Source organism: Myotis nattereri, assembly GCF_964212035.1.
Source record: "Myotis nattereri genome assembly, chromosome: 1".
NCBI lineage: Eukaryota > Metazoa > Chordata > Mammalia > Chiroptera > Vespertilionidae > Myotis > Myotis nattereri.
In genome coordinates this window covers 127,792,473-127,811,002 of record NC_138075.1, presented here as the reverse complement: position 1 = coordinate 127,811,002, position 18,530 = coordinate 127,792,473, and the positions used below count along the sequence as shown (strand labels likewise).

Genomic DNA, 18,530 nt, shown 5'->3' with positions numbered 1-18,530 from the left:
GCTTTATCTACTCTAATGTTGACTCCTTGTAAATGATTCTTCATTTCAGTTAGTGTAGCCTTCATTTCTGATTGGTTCTTTTTTATGGTTTCCATGTCCTTTTTTATGCTGATGAAGTTCTCTCAAAGTTCATTTACGCTTCCCCTAAGTTCAGTGAGCATCCTTTTAGCCAGTGTTTCGAACTCTGCATCTAATATACTGCTTATTTTCATTTTATTTAGTTCTTTATCTGGATATTTGTTCTGTTCTTTCATTTGGGACATGTTTCTTTGCCCCTCAATTTGGCAGCCTTCTGTGTTTGTTTCTCTGTATTAGGTATAGCTGCTATGTACCCCAGGCTTGGTAGAGTGGTTACCTTAGTGGGTATCCTGTAGGTATCACTGGCACAGCCTCTCCATTCACCTGAGCGGGGCACTTTAGGTGTGCCCTGCCCCCAACCTTGTGGGAAATGTACCCAGTCCTCTTCTAGTTGAGCCTTGATTACTGTTGGCAGGTCAATAGGAGGGATTTACCCCAAGGCCAGTTGGCTGAAAGAACTGGCTGGAACAGATCAGCTGTGCAGGGGCCCACCCCACAAAGTAGGACTCTGATGCCCACGAAGTCTGCCCCTTGAGTGTGTCTTTAGAGGAGGTGGTTGGATGGTGGTGCATCAACACGGTCTGAAGCTATCCACTGGGTGCACTGGCTCTGGGGCCTTCCAGGAGGTGTAGGCCAAGGTCAGCCACCAGGCCACCTGGCATGAGCTACTAAGTGATCTTCAGATGGCTGCAACTTGTGGTAGGCATGGAGGTGCCGAGATGAAGCTGAGCCATGAACCAAGGCTGGCTGCTGCTAGTGCCAGGCCTGTGGCCACCAGATACAACTGGTTTGAGAGACTTTAGGAAAATCTGAAGCATGATCCATGACAGGTCATTTGTATAGGAAAACCAATGGGAACAGCTTGAGTGGACCCACAAGTTAGTGGGCCGGGTCTTAGGGCAGAGCAAATAGTGATAGCCAGGTTGATGGAGACTTAGATATGGCAGCCCGCTGACTATTTGGGGTAAGGGCTCAGAATAAGAACAGTAGTCTCTACCAACACTTCTGTCTGGGAGAAAGCTGCCCCTCGAGCTCTCATCCCGATGCCAGAAAGTTCAGTTCCTCTCCATATGTCCCTTGTGCCTTTGGAGCTACTCCATGCTGAAACTCAGGAGTGAGTCCAAGCAAGTCTCTGTGTGGGACCTTAAAGAGGAGCTGTCTGGATCACCAGCAGCCTCTGCCTCCCTCAGCCTCAATCCCCTCTGGGTTTTACAGCCAGACGTTATGGGGACTTTTCTTCCCAGCACTGGGACCCTGGGCAAGGGGGCCTGGTGTGGGGCTGAAACCCCTTGCTCCTCATGGGAGACCTCTGCAGCTAAGATATCTCTCCTTTTTATCCACCATACAAGGGTGTGAGACCAGCCATTTGCATCGCCACCCTTCCTACCAGTCTCAATGTGGCTTCTTCTTTATATCCTTAGTTGTAGCACTTCCGTTCAGCTAGATTTCAGGTGGTTCTGAATGACGGTTGTTCTCTAATTTAGTTGTATTTTTGTTTGTTTTTTTAATGTATTACATATAGACTTACATGTCTCCTTTTTCACCCATTGACTTCCCCCTGCCATCGCCACCCCCTAGCACATGCCCTCACTCACCCTAGTGTCAGTGTCCATTGGCTTTGCTTATAGGCATGCATACAAGTCCTTTGGTTGATCTCCTACACCACCCCCTCCAGGTCTCCCCTGTCTTCCCAATGAAGTTTACCATTTTGTTCGATGCTCTCTGTACCTATTTTTGTTCATTATATTCCACAAATGAGTGAGATCATGTGATATTTCTCTTTCTCTGAATGGCTTATTTCATTTAGCATAATGCTCTCTATACCCATCCATGCTGTTATGAATGGTAAGAGTTCTTTCCTTTTTAGAGCAGTGTAGTATTACATTGTGTAGATGTAGCACAGCTTTTTAATCCACTCATCTGCTGATGGGCACCTAGGTTGTTTCCAAATCTTAACTATTGTAAATTCTGTTGCTATGTCCTTTCTGATTGATGTTTCTGGTTTCTTGGGGTATATTCCTAGAAGTGGGGTTACTGGGTCAAATGGGAGTTCCATTTTTAGTTTTTTGAGGAAACTCCATACTGTCTTCCATAGTGGCTGCACCCACCAGCAGTGCATGAGGGTTCCTTTTTCTCCACATCCTCACCAGCACTTACCATTTGTAGATTTGATGATAGACATCCAGACAGTTGTGAGATGATATCTCATTGTCATTTTGATTTGCATCTCTCAGATGATTCGTGGCTTAGAGCATGTTTTCATATGTCTCTTGGCTTTCTGTATGTCAACTTTTGAACGGGGTCTATTTAAGTCCTTTGCCCATTTTTTAATTGGACTGTTTATTTTCTTTTTGTTAAGATGTATAAGTTCCCTACAAATTTTGGAGATTAGACCCTTATCAGATATGACATTGGCAAATATGTTCTCCAATGGAATGGGCTTTCTTGTTGTTTTGTTGATGGTTTCTTTTGCTGTGCAAAAGCTTTTTATTTTGATGTAGTTCCATTGGTTTATTTTCTCCTTAGTTTCCATTGCCCTAGGAACTGTATTGGTAAAGATATTGCTACGACATATGTCTGATTATTTTTCTGCCTGTGGATTCTTCTAAGATTTTTATGGTTTCCCATCTTACATTTAAGTCCTTTATCCATTTTAAGTTTATTTTGGTGTATGGTGTAAGTTGGTGGTCTAGATTCATTTCTTTGTATGTATCTGTCCAATTTGTCCAACACCATTTATTGAAGAGATTCTCTTGATTCCATTGTATACTCTTGCCTCCTTTGTCAAATACTAATTGAGCATAATGACTTGGGTCGATTTCTGGGTTCTCTGTTCTGTTCCATTGGTCTACATGTCTGTTCTTGTGCCAGCAACAGGCAGTTTTGAGAACAGTGGCTTTGTACTATGGCTTGATATCTAGTATTGTGATCCCTCCAACTTTGTTCTTCTTTCTCAAAATTGCTGTGGCTATTCGGGGACTTTTTTTTATTCCATATGAATTTTTGGAGAGTTTGTTCTTGGTCTGTGAAATATGCTGTTGGTATCTTAATGGGGATTGCATTGAAGCTATAGATTGCTTTGGGTAGTATGGACATTTTAATGATGTTGATTCTACCAATCCATGAACATGGTATGTTCTTCCATCTGTTTAAGTCTTCCTCTATCCCTTTTGTCACTGTCCTGTAGTTTTCTGAGTACAGGTCTTTTAACTCCTTAGTTAAGTTTATTCCTAGGTGTCTTATTTTTGTTGTTGTTGCAATGGTAAATGGGATTGGTTTTTTGTTTGTTTGTTTGTTTCTCTTTCTGTGAGTTCATTATTGGTGTATAAAAAAGCCATAGATTTCTGGGAGTTAATTTTGAGTCCTGCTACATTGCCAAATTCATTTATTAAGTCTAGTAGGTTTTTGATGGAGTCTTTGGGGTTTTCTATGTACAATATCATGTCATATGTGAATAATGAGAGTTTTACTTCTTCTTTTCCAATTTGGATGCCTTTTATTTATTCTTCTTGTCTGATCACTATGGCTAGCACTTCCAGTACTATGTTGAACAGGAGTTGTGAGAGTGGGCATCCCTGTCTTATTCCTGTTTTAGGGGAAATGGTTTTAATGTCTGCCCATTGAGTATGATGTTGGCTATCGGTTTGTCATATATGGATTCTATTATGTTGGGTATGATTCCTCTATTTCCACCTTGCTGAGAATTTTTATCAAGAAAGGGTTTTGAGCCGAAACTGGTTTGGCTCAGTGGATAGAGCATCGGCCTGCGGACTGAAGGGTCCCAGGTTCGATTCCGGTCAAGGGCATGTACCTGGGTTGTGGGCATATCCCCAGTGGGAGATGTGCAGGAGGCAGCTGATAGATGTTTCTCTCTCATCAATGTTTCTAACTCTCTATCTCTCTCCCTTCCTCTCTGTAAAAAATCAATAAAATATATTTTTAAAAAAAAGGGTTTTGGATTTTGTCAAATGCTTTTTCTGCATCAACAGATACGATTACATGGTTTTCATCACTCAATTTGTTTATGTTATGTATCACATTTCTTGATTTGCATATATTATAACAGTCTTGCATCCCCAGAATAAATTCCACTTGGTCATGGTGTATGATATTTCTAATGTAATGCTGGATCTGATTTGCTAGAATTTTGTTGAAGATTTTAGCATCTATGTTCATCAGAGATATTGGCTTGTAATTCTTTGTCTTTGTAGTGTCTTTATCTGGTTTTGGTATTAGGGTAATGCTGGCTTCATAGAAAAAGCTTGGAAGTGTGCCTTCCTCTTGAATATTTTGAAATAGTCTGCGGAGGAGAGGTTTCAGTTCTTCTTTGAATGTTTGATAAAACTCCCCTGTGAAGCCATCTGGTCTAGGGCTTTTGTTTTCTGGAAGATTTTCGATTACTGCTTCAATTTCCTCCATAGTTATCAGCCTATTCAAATGTTTTGATTCTTCTTGATTGAGTTTTGGAAGGTTGTATTTTTCTAGAAATATGTCCATTTTTTCTAGGTTGACCAGTTTGTTGGAATAGAGTTGCTCATAGTATTTTTTACAATCCTTTGTATTTCTGTGGGGTCTGATGTTATTTTACCTCTTTTATTTCTGATTTTGTTTATTTGGGTCCTCTCTCTTTGCTTCTTGGTGACCCTGGCTAGAGGTTCATCAATCTTGTTTATCCTTTCAAAGAACCAGGTCTTGGTTTCATTGATCTTTCGTATTGATTTTTGGTCCCTATGTCATTTATTTCCACTCTAATATTTAGTATTTCCTTCCTTCTGCTTACTCTGGGCTTTTCTGTTGCTCTCTTTCTAATTCTTCAAGTTGCTTTCTTTTTCAGGTAGGCATGCAATGCTATGAACTTCCTTCTCAGGACTGCTTTTACTGTGTCCCTAGAGTTTGGATCATTGTGTTTTTGTTGTCATTTGTTTCCAGGATGTTTTTTATTTCTTCTTTGATCTCTTTGGTAACCCAATCATTGTTTAATAGCATGCTATTTAGTTTCCAAGTGTTTGAATTTTTGTGATTGTTTTTATTGTACTTGATTTCTAATATTATGCCATTGTGATCTGAGAAGATGCTTGATATGATTTCAATCTTCTTGAATTTGAAGAGACTTTGCCTGTGTCTCAATATGTGGTCTATTTTTTAAAATGTCCCATGTGCACTTGAGAAGAATTTATATTCTGTAGCTTTGGTGTGAAATGTTCTGAAGATGGCAATTAAGTCCATCTGATCTAGTGAGTCATTTAAGATTGCTGTTTCTTTCCTGATTTTTTGCCTAGAGGATTTATCCATTGATGTCAATGGGGTGTAAAAGTCCTCTACTATGATTGTATTTTTCGATCTCTCCCCTGATATCTTTCAGAAGAGTTTTTTTTTTTACGTATTTTGATGCTCCTGCATTGGGTGCATATATGTTAACCAGAGTTATATCCTCTTGTTGTATCGATCCCTTTAGTATTATGAAGTGGCCTTCCTTGTCTCTTGTTAGGGTCTTCACTTTGAGGTCTATTTTGTCTGATATAAGTATTGCTACCCCAGCTTTTTGTTCATTACCATTTGCCTGAAAAATATTCTTCCATCTCTTCATTTTCAGTCTGTGTGAATCCCTTGTTCTGAAGTGGATCTCTTGTAGACAGCATATGTGTGGGTCATGTTTTCTTATCCATTCAGCCACTCGATGTCTTTTGATTGGAGCATTTACTTGGTTTACATTTAAAGTTATTATTGATAGGTACTTGTTTGTAGCCAATTTTTATTCTTTATGCCTATGTTCCTTCTTCCCTTTCTATTTTTTCTTTTTCCATTAGCCTTTTTTTTTTGTCTCTGAAGCTCCTAATTTCCCCTTGAATTTTGAATGATAGCCTTGCTGGATAGAGTATGCTTGGATTCAGTCCCTTGCTTTGCATCACTTTGTATACTTCATCCCTTCCCTTCTGGCCTGATGTGTTTCTGTTGAGAAATCATTTGATAATTTAATAGGAGATCCCTTGTAGGTAATTCTCTGTCTCTCTCTTGCAGCCTCTAAGATTCTCTCTTTGTTGTTAATGTTTGCCATTGTAATTACACCATGTCTTGGTGTGGGTCTTTTGGGGTTCATCTTGTTTGGGACTCTGTGCTTGTGTGATTTTTTCTTCCACATATCAGGGAAGTTTTCTATCATTGTTTCTTCAAATAGGTTCTCTAATCCTTGCTGTTCTTCTTGTCCTTCTGGCATCCCTATTATATGTATGTTACTTCGTTTCATCTTGTCCCAAAGCTCCCTAAGGCTTTCCCCCTACTTTCTAATATTTTTCTCTGGTTGCTGTTCAGATTGGGCTTTTTTCTCTACCTTGTCTTCTAACTCACTAATTCTGGCCTCCGCTTCTCCTAGTCTACTCTTGAAGCCTTCCATTATGTTTTTTATTGTAGCTATATCACTTTTATTTTTCTTGATTCTTTCATAGGTTGTTCATTTTCTCATCCATCTGGTTTATGAACTGTACGACCATTATTCTTAATTCTTTTTCTGACTCTGTTTCATTTACTTCCTTTTTTGGAAGGGTGGTTCCTCCTTTTCTTTCCTTTGGGGATTGTTTCATTGTCTCCCCATTTTTGCTAGCACCAAAGGGTCCAGGCACCAAGTTGCAGGGGCCTGAGCCCGAGAGTCACAGGAGAGCTCAGGTGCCAAGATGCACGGATGCTGTGTATTGGCAGGGGTCCTGCACATGCTGAGAATCAGAGTTGGGCATGCTTGGGGGCCGGTGATGTGGCTGCCATGCATCGGCAGCAGCCCTGCATGCATGCACCAAGAGTCAGAGTCACAGGCCTGCTCGTCAGAGGTGTGCCCAGGACCTGGGTCGCATGGCAGCAGCGGGTCGGTGAAAGCCCTGTGCCTGTGAGCATCCAGAGTCAGTCACAGGCATTCGGGGCCAGGTGGCATGGTCACCGCAGGTTGACAGGAGGCCTGCTGATGCACTACTACAGCAGATCAGTGGGAGGGGAACATGTTCTGGGACTCACAGGAGCCTGCGGCCAGGATGGCTGGAGTGTCAGTGTCTATGGTCTGCAGCTGTGGTAGCAGGTCTTTGTCCAGAGTGGCTATAGAGTCCCAGTTTGCATCTGAGGCCTGTCTGGGTGGTGGTGAAGCTGGGCTCCTGGTCACAGCAGCTCTGACCTCCAAGATGGCATGGTTTCTGTGCCAGCGCCGGCCACCTGGGAGTGCTTGTAGCAGAAGTGACTGCCCATCTAAGACAGCCCAGTCCGCCAATCCTACAGGATCTAACTGTCCCTCAGTCACTCACACACACACCACACACATCCACACACTCCCCTTTCACCCTCTCACTCACACTCTCTCTCTAACTGCTGTCCTGCCAGTCGCCATCTTTGCAAGTCTGTGTTTTTGATGTGGTTGTGGAAGAAGGAGAGTACCTATGCCACCATCTTCAATGGAAGCCCCTGACACATATTTCAACATGGATAAACCTTGAGAACATTATGTTAAGTGAAATAAGCTAGATATAAAGAACAAATAGTGTATGATTCCACTTACATGAAGTAATAGAATAGTTAAATTCACAGAGACAGAAAGTAGAATGGTGGTTACCAGAGGATGGAAAGAAGGGTGAATAGGGAGTTGAGTTGGAGAAGATGAAAAAAGTTCTGCAAATGGATAGCAGTTAAGGTTTTACAACAGTGTGAACATACTGAATGCCTCAGAACTGTACACATTAAAATAATTAAAATTGAGAGAGGAACCAGATGGCAACATAGGTAAACATCTGTTACTTGCTGCCTCCCACAACCACATGAAAATTACAAAACAACTATCACCCAGAACTGCGGGAAAGCTGACTGAGTGGAAGTACTACAACTAGAGAGGTAAAGAAGAAAGTGCATTGAGACTGGTAGTAGGCACAAAGGTGCAGAACAGGCTGGTCTGGCACCTGGGTGTGCTGCTTTTTTAATCAGGAGGGAGATCGCCTTTTTGGAGGCTGCCTAGAGGAGCAAGGAGTCCCAGCCCCACACCAGACCCCAAGCCCAGGGTTCCAAAGCTAGGGAAAGAAATCCCTAAGGGCAGTAAGAACTAGGACTATAAAAACCAGTGCAGTGCCGGGAGCCGGTCCATGCTTGCTGTTTCAAGGGACCTGGCATATATGGCATACTGTTCTTAATATGTTTGCTCACCTTCTTGGCACTATGTGTTTTAACCAAGGTCTCTGAGAAAGGTTGTTTCCCCAGGTAGGGATTTTCCCCTGAAATTAGGGAGGGAATAAAACCTCTTAACTAAGTGCCAGGCGGGTAATTAATCACTTTAACTATGAACAATCATGCTTAAGCTACATAATCTTTACTCCCTGGAATGGAGATAAGAAACGCCCTAACCTTTGTAATAGAGATTGATAGGATTGAATCAACTGGTATAAATACAGATGTAACAAGACAGCAGAAGACAGAGAGAGAGACAGAAATTGGCACAGAACCTACACAGAACCTAGAGACAGAAGAACTTCGCTGGAGAGAACACGGCAAAAGATCCTGGACAGAAACTGGCCTCAGAACCTAGACACAGAACTCAGGAGACAGAAAGAAGACAGCACCTACACAGAACCTACAGACAGAAGAACTTCGCTGGAGAGAACATGGCAAAAGATCCTGGACTGAACCTGACTACAGAAATTGGCAAGAGAACCTGACTAGAACCTGGTGACTGAACCTGGCTGGAGAACCTGGACAGAACCTGGCTGGAGAACCTAGCGAGAGAACATGGACAGAACCTGGCTGGAGAACCTGGAGAACCTAGCAAGAGACCATGGACACAGAACCTGGCTGGAGATCCTAAACAGAACTTCGCTGGAGATCCAGACCAGAACTTGGCTGGAGATCCTGGCTAGGCTGCTGATCAACTGAACGCCGTCTCCGTGTCATTCCTTCTTCGCTGACTCCGTCCACACCTTTGGGGACCCCTGGACCCGCTGGGGTTGGACCCCAGCAGTGCAGATTGAGGCTGAGTGACACACAGGCTGCTAGAGACCCAGCTGCTCCTCTTAAAAGGCTGGCACCGTGAACTGAATTTACAAGCTCCAGCTTGCTCTGAGCTCCAGTGCTGGGCAAGGCTCTGGGGGACCCAGACAGATATGGGGAGAAATTGGACTGTCTGGCATCAGGGCAGGAACATGGGGGCGGCTTTCTTACAGATAGAGGTGTTCGCAGCAGTCATTGTTCCTATGCTGGGACCTCCCCGGTGCAGTGCTGACTGGCAGACATTTTGGTTCGCTCCATCCTGGAAGTTCCCTGAGACCTTGCCCTACCCAATTTACAGCCCCACCCAAGCTGTGGGCAGTGGCTTTTGCATATGAATGGCCTTTCCATTCTCAGCCTAAAACCTGTCAAACAAGCCTCAGCTGGGTCAGGGAGCCCCAAAGCTATCAATAAAAGGCCCAAGGCCTGCACCAGCACCAGCCTTCCTTGCTTCACAGCTGGGCCTCATCTGGGCACTTCCAAACCCAATACAAAGAGGAGAAATCTGCAGATTTCTCTGTAGCTCCTGCTGGGTGGCAGGCAGTGGCTGACTTTGCACCTCCTTGGAAATCCAAGAGCCAGTGTACCCAGTGGTCAGTGTGAGACCATACCAGATTATAACTCTTCACATCCATAAGTGACACACTCAAGGGACAGACTCAGTGAGCACCAAAGCCCCACTGAAGCAAGTCCTGCCCCATAAGGGGTGTCTTCTGCACAGCTGCTTTCCCACTGTAGTCGCAGCTAGTCCCTAAGCCAATTGGCCTGGCGGTCAATTCCTCCCAGTGATACCAACAGCAATCAAGGCTCAACTACAACAACACTGTGCACACAGCCCACAAAGGAGTGCACCAAGAGTGTCCACCTCAGGTGATTGGGGAGGCTGAGCCACTATGCCCTATAGGACACCTACTATACAAGGCCACTCTATCAACTCAGGGAGACTTAGCAGCTACCCAATACATAGAAACAAACATAGGGAAGCAGCCAAAATGCAGAGACAAAGAAACATGTCACAAATGAAAGAAATGGAAGAAAGCAAACTACTGGGTATAGAGTTCAAAGCCACATTTATAAGGTTATTCAAGAATCTTCTAGAAACTTCTAAGGAACTTAGTGAGACCTTCAAGGATCTTAGTGAGAATGCTAAAATAATGGAAAAGGACCAGTCAGAAATTAAGCATACACTGACTGAAATAAAGAATAATATACAGGAATTAAACAGTAGACTAGAGGATCCCAAGAATCAAGTCAATGATTTGAAATTTTAGGAAGAAAAACCACCCAACCAGAAGAGCAAAAAGAAAAAAGAATCCAAAAATATGAAGATAGTGTCAGAAGCCTCTGGGACAACTTCAAGCATACCAACATCCAAATTATGGGGGTGCTAGAAGAAGAGAGAGAGCAAGATATTGAAAACCTATTTGAAGAAATAATGACAGAAAACTTCCCCTACCTGGTGAAAGAAATAGACTTACAAGTCCAGGAAGCACAGAGAACCCTATAAAAGAGGAATCCAAAGAGGACCACACCAAGGCACATCATAATTAAAATGCCAAGGGCAAAAGACAGAGAATCTTAAAAACAGCAAGAAAAAAACAGTTACCTACAAGGGAGTATCCATACGACTCTTAGCTGATTTCTCAACAGAAACTATGCAGGCCAGAAGGGAGTGGCAAGTAATATTCAATGATGAATAGCAAGAACCTACAACCAAGAATACTCTACTCAGTAAAGCTATCATTTAGAATTGAAAGTCAGATAAAGAGCTTCACAGACAAGTAAAAGCTAAAGGAGTTCATTTACCACCAAACCAGTATTATAAGGAATGCTGAAGGGTATTCTTTAAGCAGCGGAAGAAGAAAAAGGTAAAGATAAAAAGTTATGAACAACAAAGTGACAACAAATACATATCTATCAACAAGTGAATCTAAAAATCAAATGAATAAAAAACCTGATGAACAGAATAAACTGGTGAATGGAATAGAATCAGGGGTTGTAAGTGGAACAAATTGACGATTCTCAGAGGGAAGGGGTTGTGGGGGTGCAAAAAGAGATTAGACAAAGATCTTATATGCATGTATGCAGTACCTATGGACACAGACAATAGGGTGGCAAGGGCCTGGGGTGGGGTGGGAACTGGGAGGTGGGGAGCTATGGGGCGAAAAAAGAGGTACATCTGTAATAATCTCAACAATAAATATTTTTTGAAAATAATAATAATTAAAATTGTAAATTTGAGTTATATGTATTTTACTGTAATAAAATAACGTAGCTTCCCTTCCTCTGAGTCTATACTCTTCAAAAAATTTCTAGTTGTCATTTCTTTTATGTCTAATTTTCCTGTGGAGAAAACACATGGCTTAGTCAGCCCTTTCCTGACAGTCCTCAAGACTTACAGGTAACACAAGATTCTAATTTATCCATCAGGCTCTTGTAAGTGTGGGTACCAAGAAGCTATCTTTGCCCAGCGGTTTAGTGTCAACCCATGAATCACAGTTCAATTCCTAGTCAAGGCACATACCCAGGTTGCAGGCTCAATCCCCAGTAGGGGGCTTGCAGGAGGCAGCCAATCAATTATTCTCTGTCGTCATTGATGTTTATCTCTCTCTCCATTTCCCTTCCTCTGTGAAATCAATAAAAACATTTTTTAATGAGGCTATCTTTTAGGTAAGGATAACTGACAAAAGTGTCTAGAGAGCTGAAACTCGGACCCTAGAAAGCAGTGACTACCTGAGCCTCTGAGGCTTGGGCCAGGCCACCACCTGGGTTCCAGGGATGTCCTAACTCCAAGATGGGCCTTGTTTCCCATCCTCTAAAAAAAGTTTTTATTGATTTTAGAGAGTAAGGGATAGAGAGGTAGAAACATTGATGAGAGAGAAACATTGATTGGCTGCCTCCTGTATGCCCCCTACTTAGGATCAAACCCACAACCCTGAAATGTGCACTGACTGGGAAGCAAACTGGTGACGTCTTGGTTCATGGGTCAATACTCAACCACTGAGTCACCCCAGCCCTGCTTCCCTTATTTTTTGTAAAACAGACTTTTAGTTAGAATACTCAGGAATGGTTTCCTAAACTACAGTTACTTTCTCTTCCTGTGTGAGGCTGGCTATGTTGTTTGAGTAAGAACAAGATAAAAACTTACAACTGAAAGATCTTCTGAAACTACCCAACTATTCTGAAACCAATCAGTGTGGAAGCTGTGTCTTTCTTAAACTGCCACCATTGTTAAGGGACAGAGAGCGAGGAGAAAGACAGTACCATTCAACTAAAAGGCTGCAGTGTTAGGTTCTATGTGAAATTATAAAAAAATAAGGAAGAAACCGGTTCTCCTCCATATATTTCAGCCTCCCCTGTCTTCCCAAGGCTAAGATAGGAGACTCTTTCATGTGCCCCTGTGGCATCCAGTGTTGACCCATAAGCTTCTCTGCATTGATACTGCCCCTTTACCTAACTGTATTTCCCACCAGAATATGAGAAACTTCAGGGGCTGTGTCTTAATCATCTTTGTTTCCCCGGGGCTAGGGCTGTCCTGATGCACAGTAAGAACACATAACTCTTGGCTAAAAGAAATAAATAACATACTTCTGTGTTTCATTGGATCGATGGCCCTACCAATTATAAGACACTTCAATTGTAACACTGCTAAGAAAGAAAAAAATCATAATCAGAAGATATAAGACATTCTAACTTTAGGATTGTGATCACCTTGATTTCATGCCTGGAACAGGGAAGAGATTACCTAAAAAAAGGTTGAAGACTAATCAGCATCACTTTATAAATAGACATGTGCACACAGAAACATTCCCTTTTTACTTAGTTCACTTGGCTTTTCTACCTTGAGCTTTTCCTCTAAGACCAGATATTGCTTCAAATTTAATTGAATCACCCTTGTATCTGAACACCAGTTAACTAAAGATAGATAGAGGGACTCATTTGTCCCCATTTCTTGGCTATGGTTATGTTCTGAGGCTGAACTCAACAACAAAAAGTGAAAAAACTATTATTTGTTGCCTTTACCAAGGCAGCTTAAATGTGGAGATCAGTGCATCCAAACGGGAAACATTTTTGCCATCAGGCAAGATTATAATAAAAGAAGCTCATTTATCATCTAATGAGAGGAAACATGTCATGGTAAAATTACTAGGTAGTGAAAAAACTGGACCGTGCTATGGCACTTTTAATCAGAAGATCTCAAAGTAGTCCCACACTGTCATCAACAAAATCTTATCATCAGCAGGATGCAAATGAGAGTGTCCCTTTCCACCTTGTGATACACCATGAAACTAAGATCAAAAAGGTTAAGCAAATTAAGAAAAATCAAATAATTATTATTATACACAAAGATACATCCTATATAATAAAGACGTAATATGCAAATTAACCCTCACACCCTCACAAGATGGCTGCCTATGACCAGGCCGGCAGCAGGGTTAGTGAGGCATGACCAAATGACTGAACAGCAGGCTTCATGGGGCGACCAGGTCAGCAGGGGGGTTAGTGAGTGACGACCAAATGATTGAGCAGCAGGCTGTATGGGGCCACCAGGCTGGCAGGAGGGCTGTGAGGGGTGACTAGGCTGGCAGGGGAGGCAGTTGGGAGCAACCAGGCCAACCAGGGGGGCAGTTGGGAGCGACCAGGTTGGCAGGAGGGGGCAGTAAGAGGCAACCAGTTAGGGGCATACATGCTGGTGGAGGGTGCAGTTGGGGGCAACCAGGCCTGCAGGGGGGGCAGTTTGGGGCAACCAGGCCAGCAGGGGGGGCTGTAAGGGGTGACCAAGCTTGCGGGGGGGGGGGGCAGTTAGGGGCAACCAGGCCAGCAGGGGGGCAGTTAGGGGAGACTAGGCAGGCAGGCAGGTGAGCGATTAGGAGCCAGAGGCCCAGGATCGTGAGAGGGATGTCCAACTGCTGGTTTAGTCCTGATCCCGAGAATCAGGCCGAAACTAGCAGTCAGACATCCCCTGAGGGGTCCCGGATTGGAGAGGGTGCAGGCTGGGTTCAAGGAACATCCCTCCCATGCATGAATTTTATGCACTGGGCCTCTAGTTTATATATAAATATGTACACATACACACAATAGAATTTAAATTTGATTGCATAGAAAGTGAGATCATGTATGAATATGTGATTGGAAATCTTCAAACACCACACAAATAATAATGAGCAGTAGAAGCCTGTTATAATTCAGAGGTCAGACTTTGGAATCAAACAGACCTGAGCTGCAATCCTGGCTCTATCACATCCCTCCTCTGTGACCTTGAGCAAGTCTTACCCTCTCTAAGTGTCAGTGTCCCCATCTGTAAAATGGTAATTATAAGGAAATGTACCTCTGGGATACTCTATGTAAAGCACTTAGAAGAATTGCCCTAGCCTGTTTGGCTCAGTGGATAGAGCGTCGGCCTGCAGACTGAAGGGTCCCAGGTTCGATTCTGGCCAAGAGCACATGCCTGGGTTGCAGGCTCCTTCCCCAGTGGGGGGCGTGCGGGAGGCGGCTGATCAATGATTCTCTCTCATTGATGTTTCTAGCTCTCCCTCTCCCTTCCTCTCTGAAATCAATAAAGAAATATATTTTAAAAAAAAAAAAAAAAAGAATGGCTGGCAAATAGCAAGAGCTCTTTAAATGTCAGCTCCTTGCAATTAACTAGATTAGATGCCCATTTACCATGCCCACATGACCAGTTCTTCCCACACACCCTGGCACTTAATTTTGTGGTGTTTTCATTTCATCACTCCCAGTTTGATTTCACCACCCTCTCTATTTAGTCTGTACCCCAGGGTCAACTGCTGCATTTGCTACCACATGGGGCCCTTTTTTGCCCCTCCTACCTCACCCTCCTACTATTTTTTCGTAACTCCTCAGGCTGAGATTACTTCGGTGGCTGCTCAACTCCAGTGTTCCCAACTCTAATCCAACCTACATGGCTCTACCTTTTTATCTTCCCAGAATGAAATCCGAAGGATGATGTTTCTCTATTCAAAATTCTCAGTGTCGCCACTGCCAAATGAATTAACTTTTCACTACAGCACTCAAGGCATCCCACACTAGGTCTCAATCTACCTTTCCCAGTATTTTTCCGATCTAGCCAATCTGATGTTCCTATTGCTATACTACATACCCCTACATCCAGGATTTTGTTCATATAGTTTTCTTTTATTGAAATGTCCTCCCCTTCATCTCTGCCTTTAAAAATCCTAACCTTCTCTCTGGACCAATCTCAAATTCCACCTTCTTTACAATGTACCTTCCAGAGCCTCCAACCTCCTTTGAACCATTTATGTGACTCTCTTTGGGACACTTCTATTTAGCCTTACCTTAGGGCTACTTCTATCATAAGGCTTATCTAACCTCTGTCATCTATCCATGGCTTTGCTCATGCCAAGTAGACAATAAATATGCATGTTACCTTGCTATGTTTAATTGGTTATATTTGAGTACGCATATTTACTTTGAGGCCCTGTATCACATATGCCCCAAAGATAAAATCCAGTCAACCTTCTGTAGTTGATTCTGTACTTTGCAATAAAGGGTAGATCCTGGGTTGCTAGAATGTTTACCCAACAGAAAGTCTTCATTCAGTTCATTAAAACAAGTACATCATTCATTCATTTAACATGTAAGAAATACAAACTTGGCCTTGACCTCCACTCAGCTAACTAGAATACTACTAAAACATCTTAATTTTAAACTGAAAATTAAACACATTTTTGAGTGGTACTTTAAAAACTACTGCAGTTCTTGCTATAGCAGAGGGCTTGGTGAAATTCTCTGTTCATTTAATCACTGTATATTAGCTTGTAGACTGTCAAATGAAACTTCTTTAAATTATATTTTAACCCTGTCTTCATTACTTGGCAGTTTCCATTGGTAATGAGGCTTGTTGGATTCAAGTCAGCAAGTCAAACAAAAATGATTTGTTAAAGAAAAGTATTATTTTACATTAGAATATTTTAGTAATGGATCCTCAAAGACTTCTCAGTTATATAAGTCTGGTCCTAAGCTTTTTGCCAGAACTAAGACCAAAAAATGCTCAAGGGATACTTGGTATTTGGAAAACACTATTCAAGAACCCCTGCCTCTACTCTGCCTCCCTAAATTGGAATTACCAAAAACTTTGAAATGATTGTGTAGCTCAATCCAATCAGAATATCCAACAATTAAAATTCAGTAATGCCAAAAAAAAGTAAAAAGATAAATAACTCAAGATGCTGCCTTATAAAAGTAGCAGCACTATATTTTTCAAACAACTTCTTTCTCCTGCCTTTAAGTCTCAGAAAACAATCACAGAAACACCTATAGCATGAATAGTTGCATCAGTCAGTTCCTTTGTTTATTGCTCTGTATACACTCAGTGGTCATCGTTTCCAAATTTGCCCAGATTGCTTTGATATCACCCAATTTATTTTAAATAGAGGCAAATTCTTAAATTCTATAATCCAACCTCACACAGTGTGCATTTTCACATAAAATCACAGACCAGTTTAAAAAAAAATAAGGTTTCCCAGACGATATTACCCCTGATATTTTATTGAGACACTGTTGGCTCTGCAGCACCATAGGCAACTAAATAAAGGTCAATATTGGTCATTGCTAAAGCCCCAGTGCTATTGTCCTTGCCTCCCTCCACATCCTTTGAGAACTTTATGAGGCTTTACACACTTCCTCTCACTAGTAAGAGCTCCCCTCAATGTCTTATTTACTTATAATGTTAAACAACTTTGTTCCCTGAAGTCATTCACCAAATTATCAGAACTCTCCTCCAACACCATTCCTTCTATAACATCATCGGGAATACTCACCATTGGCATTTCAATAACTGATGGTCTGGGGATAGAAGTCTGAAAAGTAACTACTTCACAGTCCAATTCACCATCTGGAGACCCAGGCACATCCTCAGAGGTCTCAGCAGGCTGGACAGCAGTGTGGTTACTTGAATTCCGATTTGCATTGCCATTTCTGTCTAAATAGGTACCAGAATCTCGCCTTTTCTCTGGGGTTCCTTCTTCCCCTTTTGGGTGACCTCGGTGTCGACATGCTTTGGCCTTGGGCTGATCATAGATGGTGGAATGAGTATCAGGCACTATGGGCTGATCGCAGGGAGCATTCTCCCTCGTATTCCCAAAACAGGCCAGCAGAGCTGAACATGGAAATGGATGCATCCTTCTAGATGGAGATTTCAGTCTTTTGGCGAGCCTTGCTTTCCACATGGACATGACCTGCAGTGAAACATGACAAAGTTCATTCTTTAGAAAGAAAAATTTCCAGGGGTTCAGATGACCTCCAGTTTCCTTATTGTAAATAACTATTTCCTTGCCTGAAGAGAAGGACTTTCTAGTAGTTGCCCCTAAATAGATTAGAATGTGGCAAGGCCACCCTCCCTGAGAGTCACTCAGCGGCCATCACCCTTCGAACGAGCTCCTCCTGGACGATTTCGCTAAAGAAGGCTGTCTGTGAGGTATGTGGTTGGCTCAGGTTACAGTCCCCAGGCAGGGCAAACGCTTCAGTGTAAGGTAGTGCCAAGTCAATAGACAGTTGCTTCAGGTTACCTTGGAGGCATAAAGATAATGTAGCCTGATAGCATCCACTATAATAGCGTCAGCCTGTGTATCAATAACATCATAACAGCCACATAACCTTCTTCAGTTACCCCTTTCAAATATTTATTCCTCCAAACAAAACAACCCCACCCAGATATCTATCACAAATGAAGACCCCCCCAAGAGGATCCTCGACCTTGGCAGCTATTTCATTATTAAAATGGGAGGCAGACTCAAATCTTTTGTCTGGAGAGATCCAAGTTTGGATTTGATGTCACAAGGACCTTTCTGGATCTTTCCTGAATCTTTGCCTCAAACTTCCTGGGTTCAGGATCCACAATTGCCCCTCCTGGTAACTATAATATGTCTTTGTTAACTTGCTTTTTTACTATCATGCTGAGTCCTTGATTAATTTTCAACAACACCAAAAGAAAAACACAAATAAAATGGGCCCATGTACAATTAACACAGGTATTATGTGTGAATGTGTGTTCTGTTCATCTACTGTATATATTAATTCCGAAAATAACACCTTTTTGAACATACGTCTTCTACTTTTCAACACATTAATATGTGAATGGTGAAAAATAATAATTATAGCCATATTCTAAGACAGTGTTCAAAATGGAGATTTTTTTCCCCCTTAGCCAAGCATCTGCTAGAAATGTTAGAGAAATACAATACTGTAATGGTTTTACCATTAATAGTGATTTTTAGGTCAAGATTTCAGGGTATATTACTCATTCTAACTTATTTGGTTGCTCTCTCTCTTTTAATTTAATATCAAGATGTGCTCTTCACCAACAGTAGGGGGGCAGGGACATGTGCTGGGGAGGTGGCTAGGGAGAGGTCAGTAGAGGATAAAGGAGACATATGTAATACTTTCAACAGTAAAGAATTTAAATTAAAAAAAAA

At 42.2% G+C, this 18,530-nt stretch overlaps 1 protein-coding gene across 1 annotated transcript in view; it reads right to left on the bottom strand.

Moving 5' to 3' along the window:
* FAM107B (family with sequence similarity 107 member B) overlaps positions 1-17,291 on the bottom strand; it is a gene marked incomplete at its 5' end in the record, with an annotated part of 275,235 nt that extends 257,944 nt beyond the window's left edge. Inside the window, one exon of the mRNA XM_081096603.1 lies at positions 16,881-17,291. Within this exon, the coding sequence (XP_080952729.1) occupies positions 16,881-17,291 (411 nt within the window). The remainder of the gene's footprint in view (positions 1-16,880) is intronic.
* Positions 17,292-18,530: the final 1,239 nt, after the last annotated feature.